The following is a 22975-nucleotide window of genomic DNA, read 5'->3' on the forward strand; positions in this document are numbered from 1 at the left end:
TTGTTCCGTCGTTGTCCTGTCACTTGCTACTACTGTTCTGGTTTGCCGGAGTTACAGAAAGTGAAGTAATATAACGAAGTGCTGCCCTTTTAGTTGTTCCGTCGTTGTCCTGTCACTTGCTACTACTGTTCTGGTTTGCCGGAGTTACAGAAAGTGAAGTAATATAACGAAGTGCTGCCCTTTTAGTTGTTCCGTCGTTGTCCTGTCACTTGCTACTACTGTCCTGGTTTGCCGGAGTTACAGAAAGTGAAGTAATATAACGAAGTGCTGCCCTTTTAGTTGTTCCGTCGTTGTCCTGTCACTTGCTACTACTGTTCTGGTTTGCCGGAGTTACAGAAAGTGAATTAATATAACGAAGTGCTGCCCTTTTAGTTGTTCCGTCGTTGTCCTGTCACTTGCTACTACTGTTCTGGTTTGCCGGAGTTACAGAAAGTTGCAGTTTGTTCCGTTTTTTCTATTTTACTCACTGTGGTAAGGGCTGGCAGAGTTAATTTACACCATTACATCGGAATGTAGTTACACACATCTCCCCAGTGTGTGTTGTCTGTGGAAACGGGTATCCAATTTTGCTAAATTATTGATGAGTTTGCGTCTGGCCCCTCGCCCGCGATGCAGTGGAAGTTTTCTCAGCAATCCCAATAATGGTTAAGGTGCTATATGCCGTAAGGATTGTAGGGATTATACATTAATTGTGTGAGACTGGCGTCCCGCATGATTGTAAGTAAAACCGAGGCGTTAAGTCGCGGTGTGCGAGCGTGCTGTTTCAGAGCTGGTCAGTGTCTATTCAAATTCTAAAAATAAATAAGTATAATTTAGAATCACTGGTGCCACGGGGGGCCACCCCTTTAATCTTAGAAATGGTGCACCACGGTAATTTAAGTTATTGTATTTATTTTTTGGGTTTAAGATAATTTAAATCTGACATAAGGCTGTTAAGAAAGAATTCTGTAGCTTAACTTTATCTTAAGCTGCGCTCGACCATCGGATACCACTGTGCTATTTGTTTGGGTTGTGGTGTTCGGGAAGTAACGAATTAAAGAGCAAAGGTGCATGATAACCCGGTGTAGTGGGAATTAGTAACTGTTTTGTACGTGTGTGGTTTGTAGTGGCTGATGTGCAATATGTGTGCATGTCCGTTTTATTTGGTTTGTGTATATTGTGAATCTTCTCCACGGGATCAAAGTAATTAAACCCAGATTTTATTTCTCATAAGTTTTATTAATGCTTTATAGAGTAAAACTTTTATTAATGAATGGATATATTTTAAAGATAGGCCGGCTGGAGTGGCGGTGCGGTTCTAAGCGCTACAGGCTGGAGCCGAGGTTCGAATCCTGCCTCGGGCATGGATGTGTGTGATGTCCTTAGGTTAGTTAGGTTTAAGTAGTTCTAAGTTCTAGGGGACTGATGACCTCAGAAGTTAAGTCTCATAGTGATCAGAGCCATTTGAACTATTTAAAGATAGTTCTGTGCTCGTAGGTAGCTCACCGCGCCTAGTACACGTCCACCGTGGCGCTCGGGGGTCCCAGCAGCAGGCTCCGACGCCTGAAGATGGGCTCATAAGAGCCCGAAACCGGTCATGTGATAATAAAAGAACTTCACATCTGAGGCGGTATTTTCAGCCTCTGGTAATTTCAATAAATCTGTCAGAATAGACGTTTTAATTGTCTCTTTTTGTCTATATTATTGTGAGCTTAAATGAAATGAATTTGCTTTTTTATTTGAATACAATTTTAAGTATCTGTAGTACCTTCATAGTTTGTAAAAAACGGTTCAAATGGCTCTGAGCACTATGGGACTTAACATCTGTGGTCATCAGTCCCCTAGAACTTAGAACTACTTAAACCTAACTAACCTAAGGACATCACATGCATCCATGCCCGAGGCAGGATTCGAACCTGCGACCGTAGGAGTCGCACGGTTCCGGAATGCGCGCCTAGAACCGCGAGACCACCGCGGCCGGCATAGTTTGTATTGCTGTTGGATTTACTACTGTTCATTGTGGGTAGAGGCTCTGGAAACATTGTAAGTGGACCGTAGCCTTATACCTGTCGTAGTTGCAGGTTGAGATCGGCGGGTATGACTGGAGAAACCGTGGTGCCCAGCGTGCCCCCCCCCCCCCCCCATTCCCCTGAGCTGATGGACCTGCAATCGAGTGACCCGGGAGTCCTGTAGCCATCCAAGGGTACTTGCTTCATCTGAGGGACGTTTTTCTTAATAAATGGTACTTAGTCTCAGTAGATAATTACCAGAGTCCTCCATTTCCAGCCGCGAAAAATCCTGCACACACTGAATGTATTATAAAATTATGTCACTGTAGGACACACAGTTCGTGAGATATGCCGCGCGGGTAGTCAAGCGGTCTAAGGCGTTTTGTGAAGGTCCGCGCGACTCTCCCCGTCGGACGTTCGAGTCTTCCCTCAGGCATGAGTGTCTGTGTGTGTGTTGTCGTTAGCGTTAAGTTAGTTTAAGTTGGATTAAATAGTGTGTAAGCTTAGGGACCGATGACCTCAGTAGTTTGGTCTCATAAGACTTTAACACAAATTTCAAGAAAAAAAAATTCGGAGGATATGACGCCATGAACAATAGAGATGCGTGAAAAATAGCTTTTGCTTAAAATAAAGCGCAGTAAGACGTCAGGATCAGGCAAAATTTTCGACTTGTTATTATCGCAGTTTGTAAAATACATTGCAGACAGTATCCACATGTCACACTGAATGTACTTGGAAAACTACATCGTTGTACGACACATAGTTCATAAGATAAGACGTCATAATCATTGAGATGCGTGAAAAACTAACTTTCGTTTGAAATGGAGCGCAAATCAGGCAGACTTATTCACCCACTGTTTCATAATGAGACCTCTTAGTTACTTCCAACAAATTTTAAACATTATTTCAAAGCTTCTCTAAGTTTTTCTCCCTTAGATGCTTAGCGTTAAATATTAAACAAATTAGCTTATTTGAGAAGTATTCTGACGTTTGTAGGTGTTTTATACAATGGAGTCCGATTCTTGGAAGAATCGGGGGATTACTGGCGTAGAACTAATTCGGCACGTTACATGTTACAATTTACTGTAACACTCATACCTAGTAAAGGAGGCGTTCCACGTGTTTGGATGCTAATGTTTCACTCGTCTCTGCTGTGAATGACGGATTCCTTCAAAAAACACTCCCGCACCACCTCGTGGAGATTGACAAGATAGTACAATTATGTGTTACAGTTCACCTACCGTATCAATCGGAGTTCTGAAGAGACCGCTTTTGAGGTGACGCAAGGCGCTAAAATCCAGAAGAACGAGGTCAGGTGACCGTGGTGTCTAAGGTACAGATCGTGTCCAAATTATCTATCTGTGACCATGTTTGCGCATTAGATGTCATTTTACGCCGGCAGCAATACGTGGCAGTGCCCCAGTGTGCTTCTACCACATTGCCCAACCATGGTCCACAGATGGAATTTGATCCCGCTTAGATGGAGACATAACCAAAAAGCTCACTTTTCAAATAATTTTGTACTCAGTAGGACAGTAAGTAGTTCATAATGATGTCAGAAGCGGCTTCTTCGTAACACATTCGGAAAAGGCTCGTTTGCCAACTCATATCTACTGAATGATTTTTTGCATAATCGTGTATTGTCACACCACCTGTTTCAGTTTCAACTGTTAATTAAGATTTCTGAAAATTGTCACCTCGGATTGGATGCCGTAAAAGAGTCGTCCTTGGGAGTTCACTAGTTCCTTCCGCATACTCGCGGCAGCGATGTGACAAGGCAGATTAGCCGAGGTCAAGCCGGAGCCTTTTATCGCAGTGGCGTCGGCGTTTACGTCACGCAAGGGCGCGGCTATATATAGCCGCTAGCGGAGGCGCGGTCCGTGCGAAGCGAGCAGTGGATCTGAGTCGGCGACCCGTACGGGCAGGGGACTGCGTATCCAGCATGGCCGACGAGACGGTGGTGTTGAAAGTGAGACAGGGCGAAATGCGCGGACGGCGCAGGCGCACAGTCTGGGGATTCCCGTACGTCTCCTTCCAGGGAATCCCCTACGCCCAGCCACCTGTTGGGCCTCTCCGCTTCAAGGTGGGTAACGCAGGGTACGTTTTAATGATTTTTTTATTGGAGTGTGATATGTACTAACCACAGAACTATTGAACTACTAAAATATTTATTTGCAATGCAGATGTGGCCTAGTATAGATGATACAAAAATTAAAAAAAAAAGCTATTGTAGCTACTTGTAGCCTGTACCTGATCTTATTCAATTCTTACAATCGAGAAAACAGTAAACGAAACCAAGGCGGGAGAACCAAAGGCCACGATGAAGAAACTGCAACTTTGATGTTTGCTTACGAAACTGTAATTCAATGACAGTCGGCAAAGAACCTGGAGAGCAGTTAATCGGGATAGATAATCTGTTGAAAAGGGACCGTACAATTAACGTCAACAGAAGTAAATCAAGGATAATTAAATTAATCGACTCTGATAGAATTAGGTTAAGAAATGAGACACTAAAAGTAATCTATGAGTTCTGATCTTTAGCCAGCAAAGTAACTGACAATGGTCGGAAAAGAGAAGTTATAAAATGCAGACCGGCAACAGTAAGAGTGCATTTCTGAGAAAGAAAAATTTGTTACCGTCGAATGTAAATTTAAGTGCAAGGAAATTTTTCCTGGAGATATTCTTTTGAAGCGAAGCTTTGTACAGACTTGAAACGTCAACGGGTTCGGACAAGAAGAGAATATATGGTTTTGAAATGTGGTACTGTGGAAGAATGTTGAACCTCAGAGAGTACCTTGGATAACGAATGAAGACGTATTGAATTGTATAACTATTAACACAACTAAACTAACACGACTAAAAGAAGGGATCGATTGATAAGAAACATAGTATGATACAAAAGAATCATCAGCTTAGTAATGGAGGGAAATGTGATGGCAAAAATAGTAGAAGAAGATCAAATATTAACTTTCGTTAACCAGGTTCAAATGGTTGTAGATTCCAGTTAGTTATGCAGAGATGATGAGACTTTGGCATTGCAGGCTAACATCGAAAGCAGATTATAACATCAACAGCATACTTTGTTTACTTTCTTTTCACACCGTCATATGGGACCTTTTTTCAAGGTGGGGGGTGGAGATTACTTATCAAGTCAAGTTAATGTTTCCCCATTTCAGAAGTGTGCATTAGGAATTATTTCTGGTGTGAACTCAGGAACATTCTGTTCCTGTTCAGGATACTAACCACTGCTTCCCCACATTTATTCCTTAATGATGTTTGTTGTAAATAATTACTCTATTGAAACTTCTTGGTAGCACACACTCCGCTGCAGAGTGAATATCTCATTCTAAATACTCTATTTTCAGCCCAACAGGTTGGTTAATGTAATCAAGACCAGAAATAATTGTATATTCCTGGCATGGTCTGTCTCGGGGCGATCTGCACTGTATGGTAACTGAAGAAACCTTCGCAAGTCAGGATCGCTACAGAAGCATTTTACTGGATGATCGGTTTCGACAGAGCTATGCTGTCATCACCGGATCTTATGCTTTTGAATTTTTGCGGTATACTATCCACCAGTGTGGCAAGTCGCTTCATTGGGATGTACATTTGCAGTGCGATGCGACTGTAACACTGAGAGATAATAGGTTGTAAAAATTCAAAACCGTAAGATCCGATGATGACAGAATGGCTCTGTCGAAACCGATCATCCAGTAAAATGCTTTTTAGTGAGCTTTGCTTCTAAAATTTTCTACAGTTACTAGAAATAACAATAAACTACATATATTTTTAAAGCAAGATAGATTGGCTGAGAAAGATGTCCGTTACTCGGAAACACACCTTTTTAATAATGTGCCAGCAGCTACAATAATTAGCTATTAATAAAGGATAGTTAAAAAAATGCCAAATGGTTTATTGGTGCGAAACTTCACCTACTCCATTGGTTAACTTCTTACTAGAACCACTTTACGTATAAAATTATTAATAATACCAACGTGGATGTTCTAAAACCTGACTTTTGTACATCTTCAATGTAGTAATGTGATGAACGTAAAATGAGTATTGTAAACTAATTTTCTGCTTTATGATTTGTGGCTACAACAACCTAAGATTTATCATACGCACCTCAGACTGCCATTTATTTAAATGTTTTGTGACGAAATTGTTATTACCTCTGAAGGGAAAATACATTATGGTTTTTTGACTTATTTCACAACCACGAGGGACATTTTATTTGAGGACTGTTTGTGAAACAATAGCATAGGTTTTACATATGTATTATGCTAGCTCAGCAAGATTTACAGGAGAACTTCAGTGAGGTTTAAAAAAGTTGGATGCTCTGCCCGTACGAGCATTGCTGTTGAGAGACAAGGTTGCGGAACCGAGTCGCAGTCTGGTACGTTGGCGACTTGCGTCGAAAAATAAATGAAAGCACTAGCTTTTTAAAAATGTGAAACAACATCTTTACATAAATATATGAAGACGACAGTTTTGTACTTCAGGGATACACAGAACGAGATTGCGCTGTTTTAAACAGACTGTTCTTGTAGTCACGAGTATGTCGGCTCCAATCTCTATACGGCTGTCATTAATTAGATTTTCTGTATTTTTCGAAAATAGCTGTGGTCTTCACTTGGTACAGCTTTCTAGACGTTTCTGTACTGTGCAAACTGCTTCGTTTCTCAGAACTATTGCAGCAACCTACATCCACCTAAGCCGGTTTTGTTTACTGTAGCCTTCGTTTGCATGCACAATTTCTAACCTTCATACCTTCATCCATTACCAAACTAAAAATTCCTTGATATCTTAGTATGTGTCTCATCAACCGAACCATTCTTTTAGTCAAGCCGTGCCACAAATTTTCTTTTCCCGTTAATTCGAGGGAGCACTTCCTCACTAGTTATTTTATCTACCATCTAATCTGCAGCATTCTTCTGTAGCACCATATTTCGAAAGCTTCAATTCTCTTCCTGTACGAACTGTTTACCGTCCATGTTTCGCTTCCTTGCAATGTTACAATCTAGACAAATACCTTCAAAAAGTACTTCCGAACATTTAAATTCATAATAGATGCCAACAAACATCTTTTTGATTAAAAAAATGTTTTCCTTGCTATTGCCAGTCTGCTTCGGCCATCAGCAAAACTCTTCTACGACTTTTAGTATTTTATTTCATAATCTAATTCCCTCAGCGTAGTCTAATTTAATTGACTTACATTCGAATACTCTTTTTTTACATTTGTGGATGTTGATCTTATAACTTCTTTTCAAGACACTATCAGTTCAGTTCAACTGCTACTCGCCGTCCTTTGGTGTTCCGGAGAGAATTACAATGCCCTTGGCAAACCTGACAGTTTTAATTTCTTCTCCATGAACTTTCATTCCCTTTCAAAAGTTCTCCCTGATGTCTCTTACCACTTCCTCAATGTACCAACCTAATAACATGTGGGATTTGCTACAACCCTGTCTCTCTCTCTTTCCAACTAATGCCTCTGTTTCATGTCTTTCGACTCTTATAACTGCCGTTTGATTTCTGAATAAGTCGTATGTAATCACTCCTTTGCACGAATGTTATCGTTGCTACCTTGAGAATTTCAAAGAATGTATTCCAGTCAATATTGTCAAAAGATATCTCTAAATCTACAAATGCAATAAATGTAGATTTTAATTTTTTTTAACCTAAGTCGTAGGGTCAGTATTGCCTCTTATATTCCTCCAGACTGATCTTCCCCTATCTCGATTTCCCCCACTTTTTCCATTTTTCTATAAATAATTCGTGTCAGCGTTTGACAAACATTACATATTAACGCAATAATTCATTAACATTAACACCTATCAGCACTTGCTTTCTTTACATCAGGAATTATTACATTTTTATTGAAGTCTGAGGATACCGGGTGATCAAAAAGTCAATATAAATTTGAAAACTTAATAAACCACGGAATAATGTAAATAGAGAGGTAAAAATTGACACACATGCTTGGAATGTCATGGGATTTTATTAGAACCAGGCGCTCCACCCCATATTGCTAAGCACCTGAAAGATCTCTTGCGCGCGTCGTTTGGTGATGATCGTGTGCTCAGCCGCCACTTTCGTCATGCTTGGCCTCCCACGTCCCCAGACCTCTGTCCGTGCGATTATTGGCTTTGGGGTTACCTGAAGTCGCAAGTGTATCGTGATCGACCTGCATTTCTAGGGATGCTGGAAGACAACATCCGACGCCAATGCCTCACCATAACTCCGGACATGCTTTACAATGCTGTTCACAACATTATTCCTCGACTACAGCTATTGTTGAGGAATGATGGTGGACATATTGAGCATTTCCTGTAAAGAACATCATCTTTGCTTTGTCTTACTTTGTTATGCTAATTATTGCCATTCTGATCAGATGAAGCGCCGTCTGTCGGACATTTTTTGAACTTTTGTATATCTTTGGTTCTAATAAAACCCCATGTCATTCCAAGCATGTGTGCCAATTTGTACATCTCTATCTACATTATTCCGTGATTTATTCAGTTTTCAAGTTTATACTGGCTTTTTGATCACCCGCTATTTTGCCTGTCCCAAATATTTTGCGCATCAAGAGGAATGGTTTTGTGATGGCGTGCTCTCCAGAGGATCTCAATAATTCTGAGGAAATATCTACTCCAGATCCCGTGTTTCGACTTAAATCATTCTGGGATTTGTAAAATTCTTCTCGCAATGTCACATCTTCTGTCTCATCTTCATCTACTTCGTCTCGTTTTTGTATAATATCGTCATGATTCTTATTTTCGTTGTATAGTTTTTATATATATCTCTCTTACACCATTCATCCACCGGTTATTTCTTAGCACCGGTATAGATATATGATATTTTCGTTTTTGCCTACTACATCACCCATGTTTCGCGGAATACACAGCTATACACTAACTAGTGTAAGTTTTTGCTCCAGTATGTTGACTGATGTCTACATAAGTGTAATTTTATTATGTAGACGTACATGCTTTCCTGCTTTGTTCGTGTGTGCAGGGCACTCTCATTAAGATCTGAAACAGCAACCGTCATAAAACAGTGATTTGTTTTCAGATAGACTGAGTTCCATGATCTTTATAAAATATTTATTCGCTGATGGTAACTGCCTTATGAAAATTTTTATAAAAAGTACATTGTGCGTGACGTCTGTTGCAGCCGCCACAACCTGCAGGAGACTGGTCGGGCGTGCTGGATGCCACCAGAGAGGGAAACATCGCAGCACAGATGAACCTGACTTTGGGCAAGTACGAGGGGGAGGAGGATTGCCTCTTCGTCAATGTCTACACTCCTAAGGTGAGCAGCCGAACCCACTGGTACTTGAGGGAGCTGTGCAGGGTAAAAACTGTAGGGAAAGACTGAGTCTCGGAACATATCCAACATACGAGTGTGGCACAAGCGATATAATCGTAATGTATGGCACCAAAGGGGAGAGAAGACTTATAACCTAAAAAATGTGACCCCCAGCTTTTCTTGACCCCAGCAGAGATAAGTGTGGTGCGACCACAGGTAATAAACCCTACCCAGCAAGCAGACCGCTGGAGGAAGAGGAGTGGTGGGAAACAAATTCCACCTGCCCCACACAGTACAGCCAGTATAGGGTATCCTACATGTATAGGCTCAGTATTATAATATTGGAGCAGGATCCTAACGTGGATACTCTGGACTGAGGACCTTCCGGTCAGAAATGAATGTTAAGCTCTTTATAAAACTAACTTACATCTAGCGACAGCAAAATCGTAGCACCTGTTGAAGGTGATGACTTCCAATCTAAAAGCTTACGTTACAACAGATCATAAAATTTGCTGCATACTTTGCTGTGTTGTGTATTGTACAAAAGTTAAACCAGCAGGGAATGACTTGTATAGTACTTGAAGGAGTTGTAAAGGATAAAAACTGAAGGGAAAGACAGAAATGGAACAATGCAAGATTCGCTGTCCAGTCACATTAATGTGATCACCTGTCAAAAGCCTGAATAACCATCTTTTGCTGCTCGGACTGCTGCGAGAAGTACAGGAAGAGAATCAGTGACGTTTTGGAATGTACCGACAGGTATGTGGAGCCATCCGGACTCTAGTGCCGTTGCCATCTGTGCCAGGTTTCTCGGGTGAGATGGTCTCTCAATTTCTCGACTGCGTCTAAATCCTGTCACTTGTATGGCGAGGAGAACACGGTACAGTCGTCGGGGTGCTCTTCGAACCATGCACGTACACTACGAGCGTTGCGACATGTAGCATTGTCCTACTGGTAGACGCCACCATGCCGAGGAAAAACAAACTGCATATAGGATCGGACATGGTCCCCAAGGATAGATGCATACTTGTGGTGATGCACTGTGCCTTCCAGAATGATGAGTTTACCCAGGGAATACCACGAAAATATTCCCCAGACCATAATCCTCCCTCCCCCAGCCTGGTTCCTTCTGACGATTCTTGTCTTGTAGGGTGTTTGCTTTCAGACGTTTCACGCCGTGGAGTACAAAACGTGTTTTATCTGAAAAGGGTGCCTGTAGTCACTCAGTGGTCAGTTGCTCAACAGCTGCACGCCTGAAAATGGTCTGTAAGGCCGAAATTGTCAAATAGTGCAAGCTGTAATAATCTGAATACTTGTCAAAAACAGCGGAGATGGAAAACTTCAAAATTTCCTTTAACAAACATACGTCTGTGGTGCTCCACATGAAGAAAATGATCGAACTGTAGTTAAGGTGAGAATAAAGGGACATAAATTCACGTTCCCAGCGCTGTCTTCTTCCCTGGCACGGAAAATATAAGACTGGAAAATAGTGGGAAACGCAAGCAGAGGAAAAGATACTCGACAACCTTGATAAGGTAAAACCAGCAACATTATATGAGACGGACTGACCGATGTGTTTCAGGGTTGTCAGAGGACTGCCACATAATATCCCTGTGACAGACATTTCTTATTTTACACTCTCACTATCGTGACGATGTCTGCTACACTACATTTTTTGCCCTATTTTGTTTTATGAGGTTTCTTTCTGGCAGCACGTGGTCGGACTTCTTTCCTTTGGTTCGTTATTTATTTTTCGTTAGACTAGTCACAAACTATCGACTTTGGAAGTCTGAATTTTTCTACTTATTGGTCGCACTTACATATATTGTTAATATGTTTGCAGGTTCGGCAGTTGGAGGTTACGAATCATGCGAAATATACATTTGTGCAGAGGCTTCAGTTCATCGTGGCCGTTCACAACGGAGCCTCGCCACCCTCCCCCCACCTCTCCCCTCTTCCCTTGCTGCGCCGTCCAGTTATTTTGTGCACACTCTATCACCCACAATGTTTCTTCCCAGTGTGCACTTTACAGGCAAATTGACTAATGTTTAGTGAGGATTTAACGACCCAACACCCTCACCTCAAATTCTAATATGCAAACAGTCCTCTTTCAAGAATCTTGCCCTATTCTCTGTGGTTTCATCGGCCCACCACGAAGAATTTCTTGCAGATAGTATGATGCACGTTGAGTAACTTTTCTCTGTACTTTTCTTGATCTTTCCGGCCACTACAGCGTGCTACACTATACATTAAATGTTTACCTGCATGCTTCTGTAACGTGGAATGCTCCACCTTCGACAGCCGGTCATGGCTGCAAACAGTTCTAAACACCAGGAACATAACACTGGCGCTTGTGTGAGGCGTGTTTGCAAAGAAATTAACTTTTCTTATAATTCCTTTATTGCTTATTGTTCGATACTTTAAGGACTGCCCCCCTCAAAATAGTCTCCTCTATTGGCGATACACCGTTATTTTGTGCACACTCTATCATCCACAATGTTTCTTCCCAGTGTGCACCTCACAGGTAAGTTCTTCGAGCTCTTTCGTTCCCGTCATTTCATCCATTTGTGGACAGCCTCCTGGAACCTGGAACCAACATCATGACATGGTCGTAAGAATAATTTTGTAAAGAAACATCTAGTTAAAATTCACCGTTGTGGGGTTTAGGATTATTTCAATTTCTGAGGACGAGGTGCGTTCCTTTGACAACTGTCGTAACATTGTCACATTGTTAACTGTGTAAATGTGTGTACTTCTGTGATAAGACTGCAATATTACATTAAAGACATTTGCAGCTTACACAGTTGTTGTTCTGACCTCAAGCACTATCCTCTAATGTGGATCCTGTCTCCTCTGCAGAAAGCACAGCTCCTGTCATTACTCGTCGACCACGAATGGCGTGTCAATGGTAAATCTAGGCGACCTGTACAGGGTGGATGGGGCCAAGGGAGGACTCATGATATTGTACCGATCCATGTAACCAATATGTCTGAGGTGCTGCATTTCACTGGAACTGAAACTGAGTAAGTGGGACTCACTTCACTTGTTTTGGGGAAAACTGTTTTGTCCGGTGTCAAGATGAGGCAAATGGAAAGGGTACAGTTCTATTAATCATTGGAGGTTCAAACGTATGGCGCATGATGGTATCCCTTACAGAAATGGCTGCAAGGGACAGGAAGCAACACCAGATGCAGTCAGTGTATATGGAATTCAAGGAAGAAGCTATTCCAGCACCATTGACGGAACAGGGTGCAACAAACGGCAGATTTTGGCGCACGTTGTAATAAATTATGCCTGTCGACTGGGCTTGAGGTCATACTTGGATAATTGAAGAGACTTGCAGAGAAGGTTGAGGAGACGAGCCTTGCGTATTGAGTTTCAACGAAGCTCACAGTTTACAGTATTGTCCCCAGAACTGATCTTGGCGTATTGGTTCTTAGTCGAATGGAAGGACTGAACCAGAGACTAAACTTTCTGTGACAAACTAGGCTGCGATGTCCTGGACTTGTGCCATAGGGTTGAGAACTGTAGGGTCCTCCTAAATGGGGCAGGTGTGCAATACACATCAGAGGCTGCTGGCTACTACTCAGGCGGCTGACTGTGTGTGGGTTGGACACTCTGGATAAAGATAGGTGCAGGACACCCAGAAGTATCAGAGAAGATCGAAAGAAATGCGTCCCACAGGTGAGAGTATTAAAATCCTCATGTTAAACTGCCGAAGCATTCGGGATAAAGTTGAAACGCTCATAAAAGCTGTGTAGCCCACATACTGCTAGACACAGAAAGGTCGTTGAAACCTGAAATTGACAGCAATGAGGTTTTTGAGGAAAATTAAGTGTGTATCGAAAGGACAGGGGAACGGGAAATACAGGTGGTGTAATTATCGCATTAGACAAGAAATTCAAATCCACCGAAATAGAAATTGAAGCTGCCAGTGAGATTCCTTGGGCAAGACTCAGTACCAAGGGTGGGCATAAAACGATAACTGGACCCTTCTATCGCCCACCAGCCTCATCTCCTGATGTAACCACTAACTTTGGAGGAAACCTCAGTTCACTTGTAAATAAGTTCCCCAAACGTTCTGTAATCGTTGGTGGGGACATCAATGATCCAACAATAAACTGGGAAAATTACCGTTTTGTTAGTTGTTGATGTAATAAGACATCCTGTGAAACATTATTAAATGCCTTCTCTGGAAATTAACAAGAAATGATAGATAGTAACCACACTCATGATAGAAATATATTGGATCTAATGGCAACGAATAGCCATCTCTTTGAGGATGTCCACCTCGAAACTGGTATCAGTGACCATGAAGCGATTGTGGCAATATTGATTACCAGACTACAAAGGGCAACTAAAACGGAGAGAAAGATGTTTATTTTAGTAAAGTAGATAAAAAATCAGTCATGTAACATCTCAATGAGGAACATGAAACTTCCAGCGCGGGGCAGGAGCATGTAGCGGAACTACACACTGGAGAGGTATGTACCCAGTAACACAGTTTACAATGGGAACGAACCTCCATCGTATACAGTCGGTGTAAAGAAACTTATAAAGAAACAGAGATTACTGCATAATAGCTGTCAGAGCGCAGGGCTATAGACAGAGAAATTCGGAAGGAAATTCGTTTGGCTGTCTAGAGAGCAATCCGTGATGCCTTCAGTGACTACGGTAGCTGGGTATTTTTAAATGATCTTTCACGGAACGCAAAGAAAATTTGGTCGTATGCAAAGGCTGTTAGTGGCACCAATGTTAGTGTCCAATCCTTAGCGAATGAGGGTAGCAAAGCAAAAACTGAAATGCTTAACTCCATTTTCAAATGTTCCTCTACAAATTGTCACCCAGAAGAGCGCCAGAATTTAATTCTCGTACCGCTGAAAAGAAGAATGAATTAAGTATTAGTGTCAGTGATGTTAAGAAACAGCTGACATCGTTAAATCGAAACAAAGCTCCAGAGCCCAGTGCAGTCCCTGCAGATTCTATACTGAATTTGCAGATGAGTTAGCCCCTCTTCTAACTATAGTCTATTGTAGATTTCTCGAACAGAAAACCGTGCCCAGTTCTTGGAAAAAAATACGGGGCACACATCCGTCTACAAGAAGGGTAGTAGAATTGATACACGAAACTAGCGTCCAATATCCTTGATATAGATTTGTTGTAGAATCTTGGAACATATTCTCTGTTCACATATAATTACGTACCTTGAAATAAAATGACCTCGATTCCTACGTGCAAGGATTCTGCAAACATCGATCATGTTAAATTCAGCTCAGAGTTTTTTCTCACATGACATACTGAAAACTTTGGATCAAAGAAGTCAGATAGATTCAGTATTTCTTGATTTCCAAAAAGCGGTAGACTCAGTACCAAAGTTACTCTTGCTGTCAAAACTACGATCATATGGACTATCAATTGGAATTTGTGACTGGGCTGAAGATTTTTTGGTAGGAAGAACGCAGTATCTTATCACGAATGGAGAATCATCGTCGGATGTAGAAGTAAATTCGGGTATTTCCCAGGGAAGTGTGTTGGGATATCAGATGTTCATGTTGCATGTTAATGACCCCGAAGACAATATTAATAGCAACATCAGGCTTTTTGCAGATGATGCTTTTATATGTAACGGACTACTGCATAAATATTCAGTCATATCAGGATAAGGTTTCAAGGTGATGCAAAGACTGGCAGCTTGCTTTACATGCTCAGAAATGTAAAATTGTGCATTTCACAAAACGAAAGAGCATAGTATCCTATGACTATAATAACAATGAGTCACTGCTGGAATCGGCCAGTTCATACAAATATGTGGGTGTGGCACTTTGTAGGGATGTGAAATCGAATGATCACGTAGGCTGACTCGTGGGTAAAGCAAGTGGTAGACGTAGGTTTCTTAATAGAATACTGGGAAAGTGCAATCACTCCACAAAGGAGGTTCGTTACATCTTAGAATATTGCTCAAGTGTGTGGGACCCCTACGAAGTAGGACTGACGAGGCATGTTGAACGTATACAGTGACGGGCTGCACGAATTGTCACAAGTTTGTTTAATTCGTGAGATTTTCACAGAGATACTGAAGGGACTGGACTGGAAGATAGACTGAAATTATCCCGAGAAAATCTGTTAACAAAGGTCGTAGAACCGGATTTAAATGATGACTCTAGGAATGTACCAAAATCCCTACGTATCTGTCGGCATAGGATCGTGAGGATAAGATTAGAATAATTACTGCACGCACACAGGCATTCAAACAATCATTTTTCCCGTGCTCCATATGTGAATGGAACGGGAAGAACATCCTAAAAAACTGGTGCAATGGGACGTATCCTCTGCCATGCACCTCACTGTGATTTGCAGAGTATACATGTAAATGCAGATGGATGCTATATAAGCAAAGAGTGGCATCGCCTACACAGATTTTATTCTCGCAGTAACGTTTGCTCCGCTGCAGCAAATATACTAATATTCTAGCGCGCATAGAGCGCAGTCTGTGCCGTGAATCGTTTATCACTGTTAGCACAGCTGATCTGTACAACCCATCTCACAATTAACACATTTCTTGTCTGTGAAGTTAAGTTTGAACTACAGTGTGTGCCGCAGAACAATGGCAATAACACAGCTCTTGAACTACAGGCTGTGGCACAGAAAGCGATTAACACAGCCGACAAACACAATCCATCTCAAAATTAGTACTTTTCTCATTTCTTACGTCGATTTTGAATTACCGTTGTGCCGTAAAACACTGTCAACATTGCTGATATACAATCCATCACAAAAACAACACTTTTCTCACATCTTAAGTCGATTTGTGTCATTATGCGGGGATACGTCATGAAGCAGATATCCATAATTTAAACGGTATGTTACTGCGAGCTAACCTGAGGACCTGGACAGAGCAGACCGTGTCAGTCACGCGCTGTATCGGAAGGCATCAGAACCACACCTGTCTCGTAAGATGGGCCATGTTAGTGTCATGTGTGCTGCTCCAGCCTGACGGAGATAAGGGTGGATTCAGTACGTTACGTAAGTGATCAATATCGGTACCTTTACACCTGGTAGCCGCGCGGTATAGTGGCGCCTTGTTACGGTCCGTGCGGGACCTCCCTCGGGCATGGGTGTGTGTGTTGTCCATAGTTTAAGTTAGATTAAGGAGTGTGTAGGCTTAGGGAACGATGACCTCTATAGTTTGGTCCCACAAGACCTTACCACAAATTTCCTTTACACCCTGTACGAGGCGTATTCAAAAAGAAACCGGACTTTTGAAATAGCACGCCATCTGGAAGAAGGAGCGCGCTGCTGTTACTGAGTGCATGTAACAGTAGGCTTAGACAACATCCTGCCGCCTGTAGCGTTTCGCTGTGATCGTTAGTAGGCGAAGTACAGCCGCTGAAGTGTTCGCGTGCGGAAGCTCCTCATCGGGTTAGTGCCAAAGTCGCAACGAAAGAGCTCGAAGAACAACGTGTGTAAAACTTTGCTACAAACATGGCAGAACTTGTTTAGCTAACCAAGCAAGGAGGACTGTGTGTGTCAAAAGTACTGCTGTGAGTAGTTCGAGCTTTTTAAGCAGGGCAGACAGTCGGTCCACAGCGATCCTAAGCCTGGATGACCTTCCACATCAATGAATGATGTCGAAAGATTTCTTCCTGTGATTAGCAGAAACCATCGTTTAACTGTTCTAGAAGTTGCTGACGAATCCTAGTGCGCATGAGGGATGCTGTGCGCAAGAAGAGGACTGAACTGTGGAAAAAACGAACTTTGTTGTCGCATCATGACAATGCAGCGTCTCCAGTGTCACTCCTTGTCCACAGATGTCTAGCAAAACATCATATTCCCATTGTGCTCCATCTACCGTATTCCTCCAGACCTAGACACAGCTGACTTGTTCCTGTTTCCTAGACTGAAGCCGGCCGCTGGTGGCCGAGCGGTTCTGGCGCTACAGTCTGGAACCGCGCGACCGCTACGGTCGCAGGTTCGAATCCTGCCTCGGGCATGGATGTGTGTGTTGTCCTTAGGTTAGTTAGGTTTAAGTAGTTCTAAGTTCTAGGGGACTTATGACCTCAGCAGTTGAGTCCCATAGTGCTCAGAGCCATTTGAACCATTTTTGAATCTAGACTGAAAATAACCATAGAGTAGATTCAAGACGATGTGACAAGAGACCACAATTGGAGCTCAACGACGCTTCACCTAATATCTAGCTGAATGTCAGCCGCAGTGAACGCAGTGTTCACACAAATTTCTCCTCCGCGTCGTACAGAGCTTTATATGCCCCGGTCTGCACTAGACGCCAGTTCAGAGAAAAGTCCTCGAAAATTTCGCTGTCGTCTTTCTTGTAGCTGAACTCTCTCCCTTTCTGGGTCCATTCGTTTTCCACGTCACGACTTTTTTCGACCAATAGGAGCTTTCATCTTATTTTGTGGAAACTCGCTCTGCCAGTCGCAAGGGCCCTACCATTAAACTGCGTTGAAATATCGGCACTTTACTCTTTCCTAGTTCGTTTCCACCAATCGGACGTTACGTGTCCGCTCACATGTGTACCATTCGCTGTTGTTCTTATCCGTTTGGAATTTCCAAACTTAGTTTTCTAAAGCTTCTTTCTGTCCTACTTCTGGTAGCCTATTACTTGCTCTGCAGTATGCCTCACCTGTCCCGTCCTGTCGCTGACACCTGCCGTAGAATGCCCCCCAAGAGCTTTTTCTGGTGCTTCCCATGGTGCAGCCTCTGCGTCTGCCTGCGCTGGTTTCCACACCAAACGTTTCCTCTCGCTGCTTGTTTCACTTTCCGCTCATTGACATGCATTATATAGGAGCGGTGTGTTAATACCGTCGATTGAGTGTCATGCCTTTTGCATTACAGAGCTTCTGTAAAGTTTGGAAGGTAGGAGACGAGGTACTGGTGGAAGTAAAGCTGTGAGGACGGGGCGCGAGTCGTACTTGGGTAGCTCAGTTGGTAGAGCACTTGCCCGCGAAAGGCAAAGGTCCCGAGTTCGAGTCTCGGTCCGGCACACAGTTTTAATCTGTCAGGAAGTTTCAAAGAGCGAGATGTAGGTAAGGAGGAGTGCGAAGCCCTTCCGATCCTGTGACATGTCCATGGTAGCGCTGGGCAGAACGGTGTTAAAATTAAGTGCCAGTGTGACATCATTAATCCACCTTACACGTCAGATGAAAAAAATGGTTCTAATGGCTCTGAGCATTATGGGACTTAATATCTTAGGTCATGAGTCCAATAGAACTTAGAACTACTCAATCCTAAGGATATCGCACACATCCACGCCCGAGTCAGGATTCGAACCTGCGACCGTAGCAGTCGCGAGGTTATAGACAGAAGCGCCTAGAACCGCTGCGCCACAGAGGCCGGCACGTCAGATGAACTTCTGAGCTGTGGCCTTTATTTTGCATGTGTCGACGCCTTGCTGTTTGTTGCGTCTTCTAGCCCCAGAATGACGTCATATGGCACCACGCCTTTTCAACATTACACAGCAAGGTCGTACCCATCTTTGAGCCAAAATTCAAAGTTAACCATCACAGTGGGTGGGAACGACGGGGTTTGAAAAAGTGAGGCTTTAATTCTGTTACGCAGTGTAGAATTCTTTGGCCAGGAATGCCTCCTTTGCCTGTGCTACTCTGCTTTTTGTATCCTTTTTGCTTCATCTGTCTTGTATTATTTTGCTCCCTGGTAGTGGAATTGCTCCACTTTGTCTAGTTCGTGGTACCTAAATTCTGAGAAGTTTCTCGCTGTTCTCATTTCCGCTACTCCTCATTACTTTCGTCTTTTTCGGTTTACTCTCAATCCACGTTCTGTGCTCAGTAGACTGTTCATTCAATTCAACAACTCCTCTAATTCCTCTTCACCTACGCTGAGGACCGCAAAGGACTTCACAGAATGTGATCACAGATATTCTTTCATATTTAATTCTAATTCCACTAGTGACTCTTCCTTCTATTCCCGTCATTGCTTATTCAATGTACAGATTGAACAGTGGGGATGAAGACTTCATAATTGTCCGAGTACTTTGTCCTTGGTCTTCCATTCTTATTGTTCATTCTCGGTTCTTGTTCGGTTCTTGTACATATTGTATATTATTCTCTATAACTTATGTTTTTTTCCCGAGAACGGCAATCAGTTTCCCGCACTAACGTTGTCAGACGCTTTATCCACGACGGTGAATCCTGTGAGATTTGTCGAAAGTCTTCATTATCAAGCACTATGCCAGTACTGATGCACTGGTGCCTTTACTTTTCCTAAAGCCAAATCGACCATCTAACGGGCCCTCAATTTTCCTTTCGATTCCTATGTACATTGTACGTGACACCAATTTGGATGCATGGACGAACAGCGATCTTCCACTAAAACGCCACTGAATATGGCATAAGTCAGTTATCGGAGCGAAAGCGCTTTGCAGATCCCGACTCTGTGTTATCACATATTGTACGTAACTGTTTCCATTTGTACTGCAGTAGCATTACGTCTGAGGAGCCTAGTTATATATTGCTGCATTAAAGCAAAACACTGAAATTCTGTAAATGCCCACCTACCTGGCGTCTCCAAGGATGTTCTCATCGACGTACAGACGTACCACGTAGATTGTATGTCTGCTGCTCTAGCTGTGAGGCTTTATGGAACTGTTCATCTACTGGATACAGCTCACTGATACTAAAATGAAAACTCGTAAGTTTGTTGGGATGCTATTGGCTTTTAATTTCATATTTCACCAGACAAAGCCGAAAACTGATCACAGAGATTATGTCATAACAAGCGTACGCCAACAAAAGCCACGTGTGATACAACTGCCGGCCGCGGTGGCCAAGCGGTTCTAGGCGCTTCAGTCCGGAACCGCGCGACTGCATACTGTCGCAGGTTCGAATCCTGCCTCGGGCATGGATGTGGTCCTTAGGTTAGTTAGGTTTAAGTAGTTCTAAGTTCTAGGGGACTGATGACCTCAGATGTTAAGTCCCATAGTGCTCAGAGCCATTTGAATTTTGTGATACAACTAGTCATTCTTATTACTAACAAATCCAATGTTTGTACACCAATGAACATTGTAGAAACTATTATACATGTTCCACAAAAAAAATTAAACATCGTAAGCTCCTCCATCAACTATGGACATTGCCGTGACCTGCATGCCTCAGCGATAAAGACAGCCGTACCGTAGGTGCAACCACATCGGCGAAGCATCTGTTGAGAGGCTAGGCAAACGTGTGGTTCCTGAAGAGGAGCAGCTGCCTTTTCAGTTGTTGCAGGTGCAACAGTCTGGGTGATTAACTGGCATGGCGTTGTAGCATCAACCGAAATGGCCTTGCTGTGCTGGTACTGCGGATGGCTGAAAGCAAGGGGAAACTACAGCCGTAATTTTTCCTGAGCACATGCAACTCTACTGTACTGTTAAATGATGATGGCATCCTCTTGGGTAAAATATTTCGAAAGTAAAATAGTTCCCCTTTTTTATCTCCGGACGCGGACTACTGAGGAGGATGTCGTCATCAGGAGAAACAAAACTGGAATTCTACGGCTTTGAGCGTGGAATGCTAGATCCCTTAATGGGGCAGGTAGGTTAGAGTATTTAAAAAGGGAAATGTATAGGCTGAAGTTAGGCTGAAGTTCGATGTAGTGGGAATTAGTGAAGTTCGGTGGCAGGAGGAAAAGGACGTCTGGTCAGGTGAATAAAGGGTTATAAATACAAAATTAAAGAGGGGCAATGCAGAAGTATATTTATATTGAATGAAAACTAGGAATGCGGGTAAGTTACTATGAACAGCACAGCGAACACATTATCGCGGTCACGATAGACTCGAAGCCCACACACACCACAGTAGTAAAAGTTTGTATGCCAACTAAATCCGCTGATGATAAAGAGATTGAAGAAATGTAACGCGATAAAAGAAATTATTCGGATAGTTATGGGAAAATTTAATTGTGATGGCGGACTGGAGTTCGAGAGTAGAAAAAGGAAGAGAAGGGAAAATAATAAGTGAATATGAAACGGGGGACAGAAATGAAAGAAGAAGCCACCTGGCAGAATTCTGCACAGAGAATATTTTAATCATCGTCAACACTTGGTTTAAGAATCATGAAAGAAGATGGTATACGTGGAAGAGTCCTGGAGACACTGGAGGGTTTCAGATTGATTATGTAATGGCAAGGCAGAGAGGTAGGACCCTGATTTTAAATTGTAAGGCAATTCCAGGTGCACATGTGGACTCTGACCACAATTTATTAGTTACGAACTATAGAGTAAAACTGAAGAAATGGCAAAAAGATAGGAAATTGAGGAGATGGATCTTGAATAAGAAGAAAGAACCAGAGGTTCTTGAAAGTGTCATAGGTCTCATTAGGCAACGACTAGGTACAACAAGGGAAAGGAATACAGAAGAAGACGAATAGGAAGCTCCTTACAATATGAAATAGTGAAGGCAGCAGAGGATCAAGTAGGTAAAAAGACAAAGTCTGGAAGACATTCTTGGATAACACAAGAGATATGGAATTTAAATGATGAAAGGAGAAAATATAGAAATACAGCAAATGAAGCAGGCGAAAGGAAATACAAACGTCTAAAAATGAGATAAGAGGTGCAAACTCGCTTAGCAGGAATGTCTAGAGGACAAATATAACGATTTAGGAATATATTTCACGACATGGAAGATAGATACCGCCAATATGGAAATTAAAGAGACCTTTAGAGAAAAGAAAATCATCTGTGTGAAAATCAAGCATTCACTATAGGGAGTCCATACGAGAGAGATGAATTTGAAAGCACTATTATAGTACTGGAAGAGGTTTTAGATGAACATGAGAAGGGGGATATAATAATGCGAAAAGAATTCGATAGAACAATGAAAGACCTAACTCGAAACAAAGCCCCGGGAGTAGACGACATCCCGTCAGAACTACTGATAGCCTTGGAAGAGCCAGCCATGACAAAACTCTTCGATCTGGTGTGCAAGATTATGAGACAGGAGAAGTGCCCTCAGACTTCAAGATGAATATAATAATTTCAGTTTCAAAGAACACAGGTGATGACAGGTCTGAATATTACCGAACTATCAGTTTAATTAGTCACGGTTGCAATATAATAACCAGAATTATTTACAGAGGGAAGGAAAAACTGACAGAAGCCAGTCGCGAAGAAGAGTAGTTTGGTTTCAAGAGAAACATCGGAACACACGAGACAATACTGACCCTAAGACGTATTAGAAGGTAGGTTAAGCAAAGGCAAATCAACGTGTATAACATTTGTAGACTCAACGAATGATTTGACGATATTGACTGGAGTAGTCTCTTCCAAATTACGAAGGTAGCAGCGGTAAAATACGGGGAGCGAAATGCTACTTACAACTTGCACAGAAACGAGATGCTAGTTATAAGAGGCGAGGGGCGTGAATGGGAAGCAGTGATTGACAAGGGAGTCATGTTTGACAAGGGAGTCAGGCAGGTTTATAGCCTATCTTCCATGACATTCAATTTGTTCAAGAACAAGCAGGAAAGGAAACCGAACAAAATTTTGAAGTTGTAATTAATGATCAGGGAGAAGAAATAAAAACTTTGAGGTTTGTCGACAACATTGTAATTCTGTCAGAGACAGTAAAGGACTTGGGAGAGCAGCTGAGCCGGCCTGGGTGGCCGAGCGGTTCTAGGGGCTTCAGTGTGGAACCGCGCGACCGCTACGGTCGCAGGTTCGAATC

At 42.4% G+C, this 22975-nt stretch overlaps 1 protein-coding gene across 1 annotated transcript in view; it reads left to right on the plus strand.

Moving 5' to 3' along the window:
* The first annotated feature begins 3881 nt into the window (after window positions 1-3881).
* LOC126457050 (esterase FE4-like) overlaps window positions 3882-22975 on the plus strand; it is a 92458-nt gene continuing 73364 nt past the window's right edge. Inside the window, exons 1-2 of the mRNA XM_050093044.1 lie at window positions 3882-4071; window positions 9162-9299. Of these exons, the coding sequence (XP_049949001.1) occupies window positions 3931-4071; window positions 9162-9299 (279 nt within the window). The 5' untranslated portion in view covers window positions 3882-3930. The remainder of the gene's footprint in view (window positions 4072-9161; window positions 9300-22975) is intronic.

This window comes from Schistocerca serialis, chromosome 1 (assembly GCF_023864345.2).
Source record: "Schistocerca serialis cubense isolate TAMUIC-IGC-003099 chromosome 1, iqSchSeri2.2, whole genome shotgun sequence".
Taxonomy (NCBI): Eukaryota; Metazoa; Arthropoda; class Insecta; order Orthoptera; family Acrididae; genus Schistocerca; species Schistocerca serialis.